Source organism: Andrena cerasifolii, chromosome 8, assembly GCF_050908995.1.
Source record: "Andrena cerasifolii isolate SP2316 chromosome 8, iyAndCera1_principal, whole genome shotgun sequence".
NCBI lineage: Eukaryota > Metazoa > Arthropoda > Insecta > Hymenoptera > Andrenidae > Andrena > Andrena cerasifolii.
In genome coordinates, this window is record NC_135125.1 from 4,117,241 (window position 1) to 4,130,490 (window position 13,250).

Sequence of the window (13,250 nt, forward strand, 5' to 3'; positions counted from 1 at the left end):
GAACCGATGAGAGGAAACAATACGAATCTAATAATGTGGAGGTTAGATCCAATCCAAGGCGAGACGATAACAGGCTTCTGAACAAATTAAGCGAAAGAAGCAATCTCGCAATTCTGCCCACCTCTCTGAAGCTTTTGTGGGTCTTCTACGTACGTTTGAAATAGCGACGAATGACTGATCACGACACAATATCTTACGGCTTAGATTTAAAAAAAAAAGCCCGTTAATGCGCGAATTTGAATATTTTCGTATCCTCTGTATTATCATCCCCATGTAATTTGCATAAGTGACACCTAAGAGGATGTCCTTAAATTGCGTAAGGGTAATTTTGGCGAATTCTTACCCCCTGCCTCCCCCAGTATAAGAATTCGTAAGATTTGATATTCCAACCCCCTCCTTACGTAATATTTTTTACACTTAATTTTGTCAGTTATTAAAATTCTTTTAAAGGTTTGTATAATTCAGTGAACTCGGTTTCGGGAAATTTGAACTAAAACTACTTTTTCGAAACATTAATGATAAAATTTGTATTTATTGAAAATTAGGTTTAAAAACGACCGTCCGAATACGCTATTAATTAATTTTGAAAATCTTATAAATTTGAGGGGTGGTTTCACCCCCTAAATATTAAAACGGGTCGAAATAAAATGACTCGTATTTCTTATTTTTCGGGCCTCTAAAACATATCCAAAATGCAAAGCAATCGGAGACGAACACCTGAAAATCTTATAAATTTGAGGGGTGGTTTCACCCCCCAAATATGAAAACGGGCCGCTATAAAAAAACACGTATATCTTATTTTTCGTGCCTCTAAAACATATCCAAAATGCAAAGCAATCGAAGGCGGACATCTGGGAACCTCTCCTTGTGAGATAAGAACAAGTACAGAAATACAAAAGGCAGTTGAAATATGCGACTGCTTTTTGAGTTTTGTACATATACGCGTTAATTCTAACGTGGACTGAATTTTAATGTAAAGAAAATCAACAACACCAATAGGTCGTGTTTAACCCTACAGTGCACATGTGGGGCCTGACAGGCCCAAGTGAACAGTTCTCATGACACTGAAAAAGATTCAGATAACGATCACTCGTAATGTTAACTTGGCCTTCAACATCGAGTGAGACTCGTGGTCTCTCGATCGGGCCAAAGATAGGAAGCACGAGCGAGACTCGAGGTACGTCGATCGGGCGAAACGTAAACACTAAGGGTCAGGCTCGAGGTTAGCAGATACCACGACTCAACTTTTCGCCGATTTCTTTCCATCTCAGTTATTCCTGGCCGCATACATACACACGTACTTATTTACTTTGTTGCAACTTGGCTAACGGGTCTAAGACGTGTGTGATCGACAACTTCGGACGCTGAGCCGAACCGTGAAATGGCTCGACGCGTGGCTCACCGCTGGTGCTGTTTGGTGCCGGCGGTCGGAATTTAGGGCCCCCCCAAACCAACGCGAATATCCGCTCCGCGCCGCGGATCAGATAAGGCAACGGTTTTTTACACGTGGTGGCTTATGGGTAGTGTTATCTGATCCGCGACGGATCCGCTCCGCGCGGCGAAATTCGCGTTGGTTTGGGGGAGCCTTTAAACGGTAGGCCAAGGGGTTAAGGGGGGAAGCCACTGTGAAAATTTGTTTTCCCGATTTTTCTTTTAGTGCATTTTCATGATACTTGGAGTCTCAAAAATATACCTGCACAATTTCAAAGTGGATCTCGAAAAATTCTGGGAGTTATGGAAGGTTTTGTATAGGTAGCGCAGCGCTCAGAATCGAGTGCACGCATTGGTAACTTGCAAGGGAAGATCCCGAACCCGAAAATTCAGAAAATTCTGAAACTTTGTGAAAATGTAGGGGATTTCCTCCTGATTACAACGCAATTTTTGTTTGCTGCCCAAATTCACTAGAAGGGGGTGAAATTAACCCCTGAAAATTCGGCTATTTTTCGATTTTGTGTTATAACTCCCGAACTGTAAGAGATAGAAAAAAAGTTTCAAGACGAAAGTGACTTCTTTTAATTAGATCTAGCATTTGGTCAAAAATTTATTTTACAGTTCGCGAGTTGTAGCACAAATTCAGGATATAACCGAATTTTCAGGGGGCAATTACACCCCTTTAGAGTGAATTTGGGCAGCAAACAAAAATTGCGTGATAATTGGGAGAAAATTCCCTACATATTCACTAGGTAGAGAATCACTGACCATGACGAGACCATACACAGCCGAGATCTTTGAGTTGCAGAAAATAACTTCTGTCAAAACTTTAAACGCGATTATCTCGAAACTACATTTTTCAAACTGGGCGCATTAATAACTCAGGCAATTTTGATCGGATTCACTTGAAATTTTCAGGGAATATTCGTAATTCAATTATCTTCAATTAAGCTTACCAGTTTTTGATCGAATAATTCATTTAATCGTGACATTGAAAAAACATGTTGATTTTTTATACTTTTTTTACATATTTCTTCTTAAGTCCGCCATTTCTTCAAAAATTAATATTTTTTTATATTTGTACGCTTAACTGAAGCTATTGTAATATACTTTAAGAAACCGTTCGAATTTCTCAATTGGGAGCAAATGTTGGAAAGTTATACGAGCGCCCGCTTCGTAATTTTTTTTTTGCAGAGCCTAACGTTATCGTATGCTGCGGCCATACTACCAAAAATTATTTCCATCTGGGAGCATAATATATTATTTAAATATATGTATTTTCAGTTGGTAATAAAGATTTTTCGTAGAAAGTTACATTTCATTATAAAAGCATGTCTTGAAAATAACCTTTATATTCGACCGCCACAGTGACTTCCCCCCTTAAAGAGTATTTCTTCTTCAGTATTTAATTTTGTTATTAAATATTTTTCTTAATAAAGGTTGAGTGTAATCTATTACGCGTAGCCTGGAAATATTTTTTTTCTCAAAATATTGCAACGTGTGCAATGGTGTAATTTTAATTTACGTGTGCACTGTAGGGTTAAGGTGAACTAACGATAAAGGTTACTAACGAGAAAGCTTTTTTCTAGTACAGGCTTTCGACCACTATACATTTATACGTTCTCCCCTAAAACTTCGCAGCCTGCGCAAATAGCTAGTAAAATTTTCTGCCGTAAAACTAAATTCACATGCAATTACTTTCAGATAAATTAAGGCCACGAATGAGCCGCAAGCAAACACTCTTCTTGGCTTAGTATGGCGTTCAATATTGCTATTTTACGGGGTTGTCTTGCACCCCTCTGTAGGGTGTGTTTCCAATTGTTACCATGCCGACCTAATAAGACCTGATAGCCGCTATGATAGCACGCGTGTTCGTGGCATTTCGTTCGCCCATGCTTATTCCTCTTATGTATGAAGTCTGTTTGAACACTTGAATCATTTATAGGATATCTCACAATAAAATTCATTTATTGGTACACAATTGAAAATGAAACTTATAAACTCTTAGGAATAAGATAATATAAATGTTTTAACGGTTTGGTTGTCCTAAAGGTACGTTATTGATTTCTAGATGCTCAATAAAAATAGATATTAATAAAAAATTCTTTATTAAAATAAATACTGTTAAAAACATATAAACAGGAAGCTAGAGGATTTTGTGACGTAGGTACCTATATGTGCTTTGTGTGGGGATGATATACGAACACTGTTCAATAAAGCATTTGCATTGCAAAACTAGATTCAGGATCCAAAAGGAGCGAAAAATGTTTATAATGTCTTCCATGTTTTAACAACTATTTTCTCAGTTTTACACAAAATGTTGAAAATGGCCACCTGACTCAGATATGGCTCGTCATAGACTCCCGAACGTGCTGGAAAAATTTTGGTACGGCACAAATTTGCTGGTAAACTTGTGCAGTACATCGATGAAGCACTTCAGTGTTATCGAGGTGTGGTAATCAGTATAACTTACAGGGGAACATCCCGAATTCGGAATTTTAAAAAATTCTGAAACTTCGTGAATATGTAAGGAATTTCCCCCTGATTACAACGCAATTTTTGTTTGCTTCCCAAATTCACTCAAAGGGGCTGTAATTGACCCCTGAAAATCCGGTTATTTTCCGATTTACTGTTATAACTCGTGAACTGTAAAATAATTTTTTTACCAAATGCTAGATCTAATTAAAAGAAGTAACTTTTGTCTTGAAACATTTTTCCTATCTCTTACAGTTCGCGAGTTATAACACAAAATCGGAAAATAGCCGAATTTTCGGGGGTTAATTTCACCCCCTTCGAGTGAATTTGGTCAGCAAACAAAAATTGCGTTGTAATCAGGAGGAAATCCTCTACATACTCACAAAGTTTCAGAATTTTTTGAATTTTCGGGTTCTTCCCTTATTAGTGATCTCAAAATCCAATTGCTAGCTCGAAAATCAGGCATAAACTGGGCATCCAGGTAATGTGTAAGAGCCTTTTCGCATGTGAGACATTTGTGACCCACGAGTAGTACTCACTTTTGGACATATTCACACACTTCCCACCTTTTTCTATCTCTTTTAAAACAAACCTGCCTCTGCCAAGTGAACATGTACGAAGTGCCAGTGGTGTGCCACGAAAGTGTCTGGTGTGAAAAAGCTTTAACGTTTCGAATGAAAAGCCAAGAAATATCTACGAAGACTTTTTACAAAATTTTGTAAGTAACCTTATGAAAAATTTCGAGGTTCCTACTAATGCTGGGATTAAGATGGGCGATCTTATAAAATTCTTGACAATAATTCTGCTGCTAATAACTAGAGCGTAGAAAACCTTGTATCTTGAAAACAAACTATTTTTGTAGCTGTTCATGTTCTGAGCTGATCCTGCAGTTCTTCCTGTATGCTAAAAACTGGTCTTGATAAACTCTGATAGCGGAAAATAAGTGCACAGAAACTGAAACCTTGCTGAGACTGCGCGTGCTTCACGTTTCTATTAAAGCTTGCCAGGGAACATCGATGCAGAGGCAAAACGGCTCAAGTATCACAGAGGTATTTATGGTTACGTCAGTGTTATCAATGTCAAGGGTCGTTAACACGATTGGTGCCACAGTAGAAGTTCAGATTTTTGGTAGGGCTATAAAAATTGCCGAGGAAACTGAATTCAGAAGTACATTTTTTTTTAGAAACGCGGTAGCGTCTCGACGCCAAGTATTTTTTTCGACACCCTGTATATGTCGACTGTCGCTACCGCTATCATTTATTCACTCGTCGCCCGGCTATTCCAACCTAACCTGAAACTTAATTCATTAATATCTCATCACGCCTGCGATATTTTCTAAATTTAATGGCATCTTTCTTAGGTAAACCGCGTGTAAGCTTTCGAATAAGACCAAATTCAATAAAATCGGTCCACGCATGACAACAGATAATTGTGTCGGTTTATTCAAGGTCCAAACTGGCGCGCTGCGCCTCAGAGTTTCCTCTATAGCAGCATTGAAACAAAGCAAGATGGAGTAGCATTTAATCTCTTTCTAGGAGACCACCGTGCAGGCCACAGGGTGGACGGAAAGCAGAGTGAGGTCTGAAAGACCACGTGTCTTGACTCGATGCGATCACCGTAAGGAATTTTTGCTATTTAGCAGGCCGTAATGGTCACGAATTAATTATATATGTTCGCACAACCGGGGAAACCTACCCGTAAGGTTGCCAGCAGCAAGCGACGCACCAGGAAGAAAAACGGTCACCCATCTTTCCCCGGTACGCGCCCCACGATGCTTAACTTCGGTGATCGAACGAGAACCGGTGTTTCCATCGCGGCCACCGCCGCTGGCAGGTCCACGCATGAGAGAGAAACGATAAGATTTTTCTTCCGATTCTTCAGTCAAAATTTTCGTCGACATAATATATGCTTTACAGGCAAACCTTCAGCCAAAAGAAAGACTAACACGGGACCATTCGGCAGGGATCGTCGTCAGTCATTGTGCATACCTATCCCTATAAAAAACTTGAAAAAGTAAAAAATTTACGCCAAGTACATGAAATCAAATAAATCACAAAATAAAATAAAAAAAAAGATGTGAAATGAAAATGAGCTGCAAGTACATAAAGGTGCTTTCAGTCAAATACTTGGTCTGGAGAGGCAAGGTGTCGATGAATAAGAATTATTTAAAAACGCAAAATAATGAAAGTGTACTCGTATTGGCAGAGTTTGAAATTGACAAATTATCTGAAAGCTTGTGAGGGAGAAGTTATCAGTCTCGATGAATGATCTTAGAATTATGTTAACCCTTCGTGGTCACACGGGGTGTATTGTACCCCAAAAATAATTTTCCAGTTAAAATGTCGTGTCTTTACGACTTCCAAAGGGGATTTATCGCAAGAAAAAAAAATATAAAAAAATTAAAAAATCGGTTTTTTCCCACAACCATGGAAATTCGCTCATTTTCAACTTCGCACCCCAGGACATTCCTTTGCCGATATTTCTGTAAAAGTTTAAACCTTAATAATAAAATTTTTAAATTTGGTGAATTTTATCCAAAAAAATCGCTTTTATCTACAACTATTTTTTCAAATACAAATTTCAACGTATCAAAATTTACATTTCTAGAAAAAGACTATTAGACCATGATTGTATAAGTATTGCGAACGTACAATTATCACTGAAAAGTTAAAAGATTCAAAAATACGAAAATGGTAACTCAAAAAATGACGCTGGGGTACAGTGAACCCCGTGTGAGCAATTTGTGATTATAAGAAGGTGTGACCACAAAGGGTTAAAACGCAATATAATAAAAATGTACTCATATTGGCAGAGTTTTAAATTGACAAATTATCTGAAAGCCCGCGAGAGGGTAGGTATGGGTATTGATGGTCTGAGAATACCTCGCCAGGCCAAGTATTTGACTGAAAGCACCTTTATGTACTTGCAGCTCATTTTGATTTCACATTTTTTTTTATTTTGCACTTATTATTATGTACTATTTTTTTGTGATTTATTTTATTTCATGTACTTGGCGTATTTTTCTACTTTTTTGCAGTTTTTTATGGGGATAGTAAAAGCTTTACCACCGACAAATATCGTCGACCACCGGCGGCCCGCGTGGCACGTGGCGTGTCGAGATTTCCTTGCCATGCGGGGGATTAAGCATTGTAAACATATTCTTAAGAATGTTAAGCACTTAATCTCGTTTACGTCGCCCGAATGGGCAGCAGATACTTGGAGGAATGAAGTTAATCGTTTTCAATCGATAATTTCAAGTGTGTTTACCGTTCCGTTCGCTTAAAGACTTATAGTTAAAGAGATTTATTTGTGAAGGTTCTTGAAAAACTGTGTAAGTAATTTCCATGGACAAATAGAATGTCTACACAGGAAGTATTGAAAAGAATTCTCATATAGAAAAAAAATCGAATTATACGTAAACAGTGTATAACAAAAAGCGGAGATTAATATATATAAATAATCAAATAAATCCACATAAAATAATTATAGAAATAGTAATACAAAATCGATATTCCGTGACTGCCAGTTACATAAACACGTTCATTATGTAACTGCTTACGATCCTTCAACTTTTGTTTAAAAAATTACAGTTTCACTGGTTTCGTTGTGCCGGAAAAGAGCATTAACTAAAAATTTAGTTTTTCGTCTTTGTAATATGATAACAAATATATTTGTCTGTACCAATCGTTGGATATCTATTTATATTTTGTTTTTATTTTACTTTGTTGGTATTTTTTTACTTTATTCTAATGTTCCTAGCGCAACAGTAAATAAAGTAAACATTTAAAATCAAGATTACAGAACTCAAAATTCAATTCAACAGCGTGAATATTGTCGACTTTTTTAGGCGTCAGAATCGGCTTGTTTCGTAGCCTTAAAATTTATGCAGGACAATGAATGTATTCAAAAACGAAACTACCTATTAGGGTTTGTCGGTTTTTAAAAACCGGTTTTTATTTATAAATTTGTAAAATTCGAAAACCGGGTTTTAAATTTAAAAAAAAAACGGTTTTATATATTAGAATTAATATGCAGAAATGAATTAATTATTTAATTAGAAAGGTTAACATTTTGACTTGAAGCTCGCCTCGGACTCAAGCATATCGTAGTATGTAACAGTTTACTTATTACTGTGAGAAACTGTATTCATGAGTTCATATTTTCTGAAGAAAAATACTAAATGGAATAAAGATTTATAATTTGGTACCACTGTAAAAAATTTATAGTTTGTGCGAATTTTAGTTATTTCTTTCAGTTGATTTTGTATGCAGTCTATTTTATTGTGTTATATTTTTGTAGATCCATAAATATTAAATGAACTAAAAAATTCTACGGATTTTAGTTAATTTGATTTTTTTTTATTTATTTGGTTTTGCATAGACACAGTATATTTTATTTTGTTATATTTTTGCAATTCCATAAATATTAAGGAAACTGAACATTTTTAACATAAGTACAAATATTTATTTCATTTTTTAAATATATATTTTTTGTGAAAATTCGAAAACCGGTTTAATCGGTTTTTGGAAAATAGTGAAATTCGAAAACCGTTTTTTCCAAAAGTCGTTTTTTGTATAAACTCTACTACTTATCGTCCGCGGAAGAAGTGTATTAGAAAAGATCGCGTTATCCATATCCCCGATTAAAACTATTTATACTTATTAGAAAAAAAACATTTCGCATATAGTGTTAAAAATTTTCATCATTGGACAGAAAGTAATTTTGAATTAAGTTATTTTTCTCGATACACTTCTCGTGTGACAAACTTCTTTCAGGCGACCAATCGTATGCAATAAGTCACACTGATAAGAGAGTACAATAAAAGATTCACGAAACCAACGATAGAAAATTATGATAGTTCTATTATAAATCTACACTCATCTTCTGCATAAAACGTGTGATACAATGAATCACATGTGCATATAGAATATTTTACATAATTTTTTCAATGGTAATACTAAACAAATGTAAGCGAGTTAAGACGCTCTTAAATGAAAAAAGGCTATACACAGTGATCTTTTCAAATCCCGCCTTAAATTCTGTAGTTTGGCTTGGATAGATGTGGATGAACGTGTTAGAAAAAAAATTAACGAATTATAGAAAAAATTGTTTAATCTTATATTATATTTGGATACGTTTACCCAAGGTGGGTGATAAGTCCTTGCCCAGCTTATGCGCAAAGTTTATTCTTTTCACAAAGATTCCTGCAATCGATTACAGCGTTCGAAATATGTGTTCTAAGATCTTAACACATCGTTCTGCAAACGATGTGGGCCTTCAGGTCCAAATGAAAACAGGATGTATTTGAATATATATAAAGCATTGTCTTTTAAAATTATCTTTGCAAAGTTGATCAACGGCATTGTTAAATAACATATGTAATTTTATCTTATATTATAAATTTCACTTTAGTGGCCACGTACTACGTTAATTTAATTATACCGTAAATAATATGTCACTTTTTCATTTGAGCGGTAAGAGGCAGAAATTCCAGTAAAATTAGCGTCACTAAGCTGGCATTAGGGAGAGCTAAAGTGGACAAATTGCACTGATAATTTACAGTTCATGAAAAATTACCAATCAGGAGTTATCAATTTACCCACTCTTCGGAGAAATCTATTTAAAGCGTGACGAGGACAAGATCATCGCTTCCAGTTATTCTGGTATGCAAAAAGCGTGTATTCATTTTAGAAGTGATACACTTAATTGTACTTCAGCAGTGGCTACACCTTTGTACGTGCATTGGCAGTATGTATTCCTAAATGTCGAATTGGATAATTGTGAGGTGTTGGAACACTTACAAAATGGTGTAGTTTTCGTAGGCAACATTACGTTTGAGTGCGATTCATCAAATTTTTAGTAACTTCCGACGATAATAAAAGAATCTGTATTCTTTATTAAAGAGATGCTCGGAAGCGAATGATTAAATGCGATGAAATAAAGACGTATCCAACTTATCCGATTTAAGTTGCAAACTTCATTCAGTTATACATATCTTCAAAGGAATTCTTTTAAGAAACTAAAGATCTTCGAAAATCGAATAAAATAATTTTTCGGATAGCAAATTTAAAAAATTATTCCCCACGGTCAATTCCATTCCATACATTTCTCGTTGTCAGTTAGAAATTATCAAATTCTGAATTACACATTATTCTGATAAGTATTACTAAATTTATACAAACGATATTTTGTAAAATGCAAACATGAAATTCGATATCAATTTTATTTTTTTAAGTAATAATGTCTGATCTCAGTTCCTTAGAGAACTAACTTCGTAATTAGGAAGAATAAAATAACAGGACTGCGATTTTCCAATGAAACCAATCTCTCTCAAATATACGATGCATATTTAATATAAAAAAGAATCTTATATTGACGCACGTAATAATGTTGCGAAAATGTTTACTACTTTATGCATCGCCCCTTACTTCACTACAAATATAAGTTTCGAAAAAAATTATAAGTACGAAAGCAACAAAAATACAGAACTATATGCGTACCTATATTTCCCAATATATACAACGATTACTGCATTTTACTGAACTAAATCGGCAGTGGGCACTGAATTTTTTCAGCTGTCTAAAACCACTCTAAATTATTAAGACCTAAATGACCTCAGTGTACAGTTATAGGATTAAATAATTACCGCGAATTACGCTTAATAGCCTTTAAGTAAGATATTCTTACTATGAGAGACGTGATAACTTTTCAAGAATCTACCGTTGTAACGTCTATTAAAAACCCAGCATAAATGAAAGAAGGTCTGAAATACAATTTAAGAAGAAGCGAAAGTTCCCCATAAAGGTGGGTATGTATACCGATCGAAACAACCGTTGCTTCTAGCCGCTGAGACAGGGGGCACGCGCCGCAAGGAGTCGCCGAACGCCCAACGTAAATAACGTTCCCTTTTTCCTGGTGTGGCGAATAAATGAGCAACTTACCCCAGCTACTGGCTGTTCTTCCCATAAAAGCGCCGGTCTCACGATTATAAATAAAAGTCTTGAGAGACTGACTGGTTGACATGCTCGGCGGCTTCAGATAGGGGTTCGCCTCCTGGCTCTGGGCAATCATCTTTGGATCCTTGCTGACCATCGTGCCGCCAGGTAAACGACTTTTTATCTAGGGAATTCGCGCACTAATCACGTATCGGTTAAGAATCGAGTGTGACGAACGCACCGGAACAATCCAAGACAGACATGGAACACAACGGGACGCGAACAAACGTGCAACGGCGCCGCAGGTCCGCTACACCGAAACCGTGAGTTCCTCGGGGTCGGTTGGCAGCTTCTTCGCTGCCCACAGTTGGTTGTTCAGCGCCACCAGGTTGACTAAACACGCTTCGTCCGTGCAGGCTTCTTCTCCGTCTCCTTCCCTTCTGCTGCTATTTTCTCACTTTCTCTTTCCCTCTGCCCCTCCTTAACCCCCCCACTAGCGTAACCGCCGTCCACTGCCGTGACGCGTCATCTGTGCACGTGCACGGCACTGTCATAGTGGTGGTTAGCCATTGTCGTCGGGGTATGCGTGGTTCATGGTGCCGAGGCGCTGGAAACACTGATCACTCTTATGGGAATTTTCCTTGGAACATCGATCGCGATTGTGTTTCGGCGGAATAGTTTTCCTGCGATATTCAGTCTCGGACAGCCGCTTTTAGGTACTTCGAAATTTAAGTGCGTGAAGTACCATAGTGGTATCACGTTTTCAATTTCTCTCGTATGCCACGCCTATTGTATAGCTGGTTCTTTGAGGATGGTTTATTCAGTGTGGTTTGGATTGAACTGGTTGCTCGTTGTAATGGACGGATACGAAGATTTCAATGCTTGGAAGTAGTGTTGAAATTGGAATATATGTATATTACACTGTCATTCTTTTGAATTTAATCACGAGTACTATCCTGACTTATTATTTTAACATTGAATATAAGATTTTTTCAAACAATCGTACCATTACAGGTGCCAACGGTATGTGCGTAAAGAGAACGTAAACAAATGGAATAGTAATCGATAATCGATCGAGGTATAGGCCGAGAATGAAATAATCTTAGATTAATTTTCATCGAATTTGAAAATTGCAAAATGGATTTACTATTAATGGTGTTTAAGAAATAAATTTTACGGAATTGGAAAAATTATGCGTACGCCGCAGGTTAAAAGTAGCAGCAAGTGCCATTGGACCCTATTGCATCCCATTCCTGTGACGTGGCAGGTCACCTGAAAGTATATAGGCGTACTCGTGTATAAATGTTTAAGAATTTAGCTCCAATAATTCTCAGATCAAGTACATCATTAGATGAAACGTTAATTTATTTTTGATAATTAATAAGAATAACCCTCGTGTATTGTTGCATCGTATTAAAAACGGCCCGTACCTATACAGTCGTTAAGTAATCAAAGTTTAGTGGCGCGATCTATTGTCCACTTTTCAGACTAACCGTTAGCGCGTGTGGCCTTTAAGAACAGGTGGTTTCACTTGGATTATTGGCCCATTTGTGAACATTCCTTCACGCGTAAATAATTAACTACATTTCACTGTAAAGCCTAACTACAGTTATTGTTTTACATATCCGTAAATACTTCGAACTTGAATTAATTTTTTTCGAAAACAAATTGATATATTACGTATTGTTAATGGAGTAATGAACGAACAATCGAAAACATGAATTAAACGCAAAAAAAAAATCAAAACAGTCAAGATTAAATTGTATTATTATCAATCGCATTAATAAGAAGGCTTTCAGGAAGAACAATATTTTTTTTTAATAGGATGTAGACATAGGAAAATTTAATTATGCTCTAAATTATTTCCAGACACCCATCCACAGTTTTCTCATATTTAAGTTGCCAAACATGTATTAAATTTTATTTGGGGGTTATGTTATAAGTTATAATTAGTAGAAGAAAATGCTTGAATTAATTTTAACAATGTACATTTTTCAATATCTTTGAGAATATGATTAGGCAGAGGTCAGCTATAATTGATGTCGATACACCTGCATAATGTAGTCATTGGATAGCCATCGCGGTGAAGAAGGCTGCGAAAATGATTTCCTCGACTTGATCGTCGAGGAACAAATTGGGGGCTAAGGTCAAACCTCGTATGTGTGACCTTAGTGCCTGGAGGCGATTCGTGTGTGCGATTCACAGCACTGTACCATTGGTAGTTACCTCCTCCCTCTTTTTGTCACGTTGAGATGAGTCGAGCGCTCGCGCGCGCCCGCACGCACGCATATAATGTGAGTCACACACGGCGACCGATCTGAATTAACCACATCCTGTCCACTGTGTCGTGTGACATTAATGTCATTGCCGTGTGCCGTCCGACTGAGAGGATCGGGCAAAATAGACGGA

General features: G+C 36.7%; 1 protein-coding gene across 1 annotated transcript in view; it reads right to left on the reverse strand.

Moving 5' to 3' along the window:
* LOC143372243 (sodium/potassium-transporting ATPase subunit beta-2-like) overlaps window positions 1-11,272 on the reverse strand; it is a 29,894-nt gene extending 18,622 nt beyond the window's left edge. The window contains exon 1 of the mRNA XM_076818296.1: window positions 10,848-11,272. Within this exon, the coding sequence (XP_076674411.1) occupies window positions 10,848-10,998 (151 nt within the window). The 5' untranslated portion in view covers window positions 10,999-11,272. The remainder of the gene's footprint in view (window positions 1-10,847) is intronic.
* Window positions 11,273-13,250: the final 1,978 nt, after the last annotated feature.